Genomic DNA, 6,277 nt, shown 5'->3' on the forward strand with positions numbered 1-6,277 from the left:
AACACTCAAAGCTTTTCTTACTACATTGGCTTTTATCAATAGATTTTGCCTTTTCTCTCTCTTTTCAATTTTGGCCGGCTCACCATATGTCTTTTTCCTCTCAATTTTCTCGGCTTTATCATTTTCTGTTGAGCTGTCGGCTTTTTCTATTTTTTTCTTCTCATTCTCATGCTCACTCTCCTTGATCAGGCTTTCTTAATCTTCCCGAACTTGGATAGGAGTGAGTGGCACAAGCACAATTCTCTTCTCGCCTTACTTGAAAGAGTATTTATTGGTAATGCCATCGAATGTAACTCCCTTGTCGAATTGCCATGGTCTCCCCAATAGTATGTGACATGCTTGCATAGGGACCACGTCGCATAACACCACGTCCTCATAATTTCCAATTCGGAAAGGTACTTGGACTTGCTTGGTCACACGAACATCCCCACTATTGTTCAACCATTGCAAATAATAAGGTGTTGGATGTCGTAGAGTGGGTAGTGCTAATTTTTCCACCATCAAGGCACTAGCGACGTTAGCACAACTACCTCCATCTATGATCAAACTACATACCTTGCCTTTGATATAGCAACGGGTGTAGAAAATGTTCTCCCTTTGTGCATGGTCGGCGGCTTTCACTTGGGTTGCTAAGGCTCGCCTGACAACGAGTCCAACTCGTTCATCGACGGGCAATGCTTTCTCTTCTTCCTCTTCTTCCTCAAGGGATGGCAACTCCTCTTTCTCATCTTCATCATCGATGAGAAACTCACCATTGGGTAAGATGATCATAGTGCGTTGGTTCGGGCATTGGCTAGCAATATGCCCTCGGCCTTGGCATTTGAAGCATCTAGTTTCTCGATTTCGCCCCATGCTCGACTCAATGGCAGTCTTTGGTGTTGCCTTAGACTCCCACTTAGTCATATCCGGCCTCGGTCTTGAAGGGGTGGAATTACTCGGCCCTTTATCCTCTTTCTTTGGTGGTGTAGTTCGGGGGTAAGAGCGTGAAAAGTTGAAGTAACTCCGAGTCGAACCCCTCCTCTTAATCCTCCTTTCAATCTTGATGGCCTTCTCCACCAAGTCCCCAAGTTCCACATAGTGGTGTAACTCCACTTGATCAGCGATTTCGGGCCTTAATCCGTTCAAGAAGCGTGCCATTGTTGCTTCTCGATCCTCCATGATGTCTGCCCGTAGCATGAGTATTTCCATTTCCTTGTGATAGTCCTCGACACTTCGTGCTCCTTGGTTGAGGGTTTGAAGCTTTTGATACAAGTCACGGTAGTAGTGACTTGGCACGAAACGCTTCCTCATTAGTCGTCTTAGCTCCGTCCAAGTTTGTATGGTAGGTTCACGACTCCTCCTTCGACTAGTGGAGAGTTGATCCCACCACACAACGGCGTAGTCGGTGAATTCGACCACGGCCAACTTGACCTTTTGCTCCTCCGAGTAAGTATTGCAATCGAAGACAAGTTCAATCCGCTTCTCCCACTCTAAGTAGGCATCGGGGTCTGATCGTCCTTGGAAGGGTGGAATTTTCATCTTTATGCCCGGAATGTGGTCATTTGAAGGCCTAGCATCACGCTTAGACCTACTTTGCTTATGCTCATAGTTGTTGTCTGAGTTAGAGTCGCTAGACTCATGTGCATAAGCCTTTCCACGGCTGCCTTTGGAGCTTCCATGAGACAACTCTAAGCTGTCAATGCGTTGGTGCATCAGTTCAAGTTTTTGGTCCATCATGCGTCCCAATTCGCCTTTGATTGCTTCTGTGAAAAGTTTAAGATCAAAAGCTTGGGAGCTTGCTCCCCCCTCGTTAGCCATGGTGAAGTATAGGGTAAAAAAAAATAATAATGGAAAGAAACAAAGTTTATCTCGCACACTTCCTCACGTGTTTACTCTCGCTCTCGTGTTTGAACACTCTAATGAACTCGCCAAAGTGTTTTCAAGGCTCCTCGGTCAACTCCTTAAAGAAGTTAGAACTCCTTTTAGTGTGGATCGACTTACCAACCAGGGTCACAAGATGGTAGCACTTTGAACGAAAAAAGAACAAAAGATGAAGGGACTGACCACGACTCAATGAATGACTCAAAGTTGAATTTTAAGGATTCTAGACAAAACTCTACCCAAAACTGGAATTTTGAGCTGCTGGTTGCTGCATTTCTTGTCAGTGTTTTGGTAGGTAAATGGACACTTAGAGGATTCAGAATGACACTTAAAACTGACCTAATGATGCATGAAAATTTTCAGAATTAATGATTGGATAGAAATTCACCAACGGTTGCAAAGATGGAATCCGAATGGAAAAGAAATTTGTGTTGCGGTGGGACTATTTTGGAAATCCAAGGCTGACTTTTCTTCCTTAATCCTTTGGAAACAAGGATTAGTCTTCCTATTTGCTGGTTCCCACAAATTCTAAGGTCAAGATCAAGATTGGAACTGATTTGGTTATTTTTGGGAACAAAAATTTGACTTGAACGGGTTGGAAAATTTGACTTTGAATAGGTTGGAAAATTCAAGTCAAATTTCGTGGCTTAGGAAGGTTGGCTTTCAAGAGTCAAATTTCATGGCTGAATGTTCTTCTTATCATTGGTCAATTCTGGAGGCTTTCAAGAATCCCAACTAAAGTTTCAAGAACTTCAAGATTGTGGTTTTAAACAATCAAGGACTTCAAGAAACCCAAGTTTTGATCAAGACAGATTTTCAAGAATTTTGTAAGGTCAGCCAGCTATATATATATATTTTTTGTATGTAAACAACAAGAACACAAGGTAACAACTAGATAGGACTCTAAAACCCTTGCTACAAATTGATTTTTTTAGGATGAACAGTAACCTCGGATGATCAAATAGAACAAAAGACTGGAATTAAATGGATATAACAGGATAGAAACAAGACACAAACACAAACAAAGAATCAAGAATAAGACAAAAAAAAGGCTGGACCAAACAAGGCTAACCACAGCAATCAACAACAACTAGACGCAAGTTTATGACTCGACAAATCTGGAAAAATAACACAAGAACATGATGAAACAAATCTGGAAATTACGGATAGCAAACTTAGAACACGAAAACAGAATTTTGGACAACTTGACTCGAAAAGGAAAAAAATAAAGGGATATAACGTGATACCTCTTAACTAGCTCTGATACCAATTGATACGAACGTCGCCAACCTTGTGATGAAACCCGTAAAAGATTAGCTTCAGGATCGACAAGAGGACACCAAGTTTGGAGCGGATGACCTCAACCTGTTAATCACATGGTTAACGAGCCTTGGTATAATGGTAGAAGACGCCACAACCTAGTGCGATTCTAGATTGATAAGTCACGAACACCTAGAGAAATTCTAAGGTATTCAAGAAGCCTTGGAGAAACAAAGAAAACTCTCAAAATCTGATTTATTGATTGAATGCCTAAAACCGTTGGAAGTGTGGGCTATTTATAGCCTTACATAGAGATGAAAAACTAAATAATGTGAAACTAGTCTAGAATTGTGGGCTTGACTAAGGTTTGACTATTTCCATAAGACTAAGAATTGTGGGCTTGACCGAACCTTATGAGGTCATCCCTTAGGTAAATAAAGCAAGGCTATGGACCATTAAGCCCTTAAGAATTGTGGGCTTGACCGAACCTTATGAGGTCATCCCTTAGGTAAATAAAGCAAGGCTATGGACCATTAAGCCCTTATTACAATGACTTAACTAAAACAGCAAATGTGACTAGAGAAGGGTCACGCATGGTTCTCTTTGACATGCACTACATGGATGACCTTCATTCCTTCATGCTCAAGTCCCTCAATGACCTTGGGGACAATTTCTTGGCCTTGTATCTCACTTGGAGTTCCTCCCTCATCTTCTTAGCTCGTGCTCGAGTCACGGATCCTAGGGGAACTCGAATAGTTCGCAATGGTGTCTCTTGGTTCGTATCACAAGTGCAATTCAGAATTTCTGGTCTTAGTGCTCAAGATAATTTGGCTATTGGTCAAGGCAAGAAGATGGCGTGTCAAGGAGATGCAAGCAATGTCACTCAAGCTTCCCCCCAACGGGCTGCTCAAGAATTTCCCAAGAATTTTACTCCCAAACCAAGGAAGCCCTTCACCACAGCAAGAGAGTATAAAAAGATGTTTATTCGAAGGGTGGTACAAGTTTCCAAGACACAAGGTGATCAAGAATCTCAAGAAGAGGTAGGTCAAAACTTTTGCGTACTTTTCTTTTTCCTTTGCTTAATTTTCTGTTTTGGATTGGAAGCAAGATGTAAGAGACTGTTTTGGGCAATAAAATTCACTTTCCTCTCTTGTTTTCTTTGTATCTTGCCAATCAGATTCTCTTTTCTTTTTTTTTTGTTTCTATTTTTTTTTTGACTTAACAAATGCCACAAACACTTGGCCGAATGGGTCAAGATCAAAATCTGGTCAGTCCCTCAATTCGCTCCAATGCACAACCACAACCCTTCAAGAACTAGCAAGACACTTATCAAGATTTTCAAGAACTTCACGATAAGGATCAAGAAATTCAAGAAACTCTTAAATCTTGTAGATTCTCTCAAATTCACAAACCACCAACTAGTTTTACCAAAAATCAGTTTGGAAAATTTATTAAACAACTTGGATAAAGCAAGCAATACTTGGACGGATTTGAAACAAAGAAACCCTAGCGCAAATGAAACCCTAGCCGCCGCCCCACTTGTTTTCTTGTTGCTCAAGTAATGATTAACGACCAAAACAGATTTGGGAACACAATCTTACGGCAAATTTTGGACAGAAATTATCGACAAACTAAACACAAACACAAAAAGGATAACACACCAACAGATTTTGGGTTCGGATGAACAGTAACGTGAACAGTGTCATTTTTTTTTATTAACAAGGCAGTGGACAAATGATACGTTTCTCGATCAACTCGTTTCGAGACACGTAGCACGTTTGCCCAAGGATCTAGCGAGGATGTCCAACGCTTGGAATTGCGAGATCTAGAACCAAACGGACGACACGATTTGATTCAAGACGGTAGGACGACGACTCCAATGAAGGTGATTACTCCACGGGATAGGTCGGTAGAACAATCTAGGACAAGACACAAGATTGCTCAAAACCCTTGCCAAAGCAAGTAAAGTGCTCGAACTCTCTTCTTAGAAGAAGGAACGAAAATAAACCAATTTTATTGATAAAACGACTACCCTTAAACCTTACAAAGCAAGCCTATTTATAAGCTAGAGGTAACAATAGAAAAATCCTAAGAAAACCCTAAAGGGGTGGTCGGCCATCTTAGTGTAAAGATGGGCCGGCCCATTCTACTAGGCAAACTAATCCAATCTAATAAGTATAAAAGGCTAAGACCTTACTCGGCCGAATCTCTTGGAGGCCCACTTGAGTTTTCATGGGCTTGGATCAAGGTGTAAATGGCTCGGTTGTCTCTCTCCAAGCCCTCAATATCTTTGTGAACTCCATGTTGGTCTTGGACGACTCTCACCAGGGCTTGGAGTGATTCTTTGAAGAGCTTGGCCTGTGCACGTGTGACTGGGCCCAATGGGACTCGGACTGGGTCATTGCGTGGGCCGAGACTCGTGCACACATCAGTCCCCTCCTCTTGAGAAGGATTTGCCCTCAAATCTGGATCCTCCTCGTCAAGAAATGGACTTAGGTCCGCGATGTTGAAGGTTGCACTGACATTGTATTCTCCAGGTAGCTCCAATTTGTAGGCGTTGTCATTGACTCTTTGGAGTACTCGAAATGGTCCATCACCTCTTGGGGGTAATTTGCTTTTGACGTTGTTTGGGGAATCGCTCTTTCCTCAAGTGTAGCCAAACCCAATCTCCAGGCTCAAAAATCATCTTGCGACGGTGCTTGTTGGCTTGCTGGATGTATTGCTGCGTGCGCTTCTCGATGTTTGCTCGCACAGCTTCATGTAACCTGCGCACAAAATCAGCTTTCTTTTTCCCATCTAAGCTTGTGTGCTCAGAGGAAGGTAAGGGCACCAAATCAAGGGGGGGTCAGGGGGTTGAAGCCATAAACAATCTCAAAGGGAGAATATTGTGTTGCACTATGCACAGTTCGATTGTAGGCAAATTCAACATAAGGTAAGCACTCCTCCCAAGACTTAAGATTCTTTTTGATCAAGGCCCGAAGTAAAGTGCCAAGTGTGCGGTTGACAACTTCAGTCTGTCCATCACTTTGTGGATGACTAGTGGTAGAGAATAATAACCTAGTGCCTAGTTTGGACCACAACGTCTTCCAAAAGTAACTCAAGAACTTCACATCTCTATCACTAACAATAGTTTTAGGCATGCCATGCAGACGGACAA

The 6,277-nt window shown here is 42.2% G+C and overlaps 1 protein-coding gene across 1 annotated transcript; it reads right to left on the minus strand.

The window, feature by feature from the left end:
- Positions 1 to 252: 252 nt before the first annotated feature.
- LOC113756516 lies at positions 253 to 1,797 on the minus strand. The gene has a single exon (XM_027300157.1). It carries the CDS (start codon positions 1,795 to 1,797, stop codon positions 253 to 255), a length of 1,545 nt encoding a protein of 514 aa, XP_027155958.1.
- Positions 1,798 to 6,277: the final 4,480 nt, after the last annotated feature.

The sequence above is a fragment of the Coffea eugenioides genome, unplaced genomic scaffold (genome assembly GCF_003713205.1).
Source record: "Coffea eugenioides isolate CCC68of unplaced genomic scaffold, Ceug_1.0 ScVebR1_2386;HRSCAF=3406, whole genome shotgun sequence".
Taxonomy (NCBI): domain Eukaryota; kingdom Viridiplantae; phylum Streptophyta; class Magnoliopsida; order Gentianales; family Rubiaceae; genus Coffea; species Coffea eugenioides.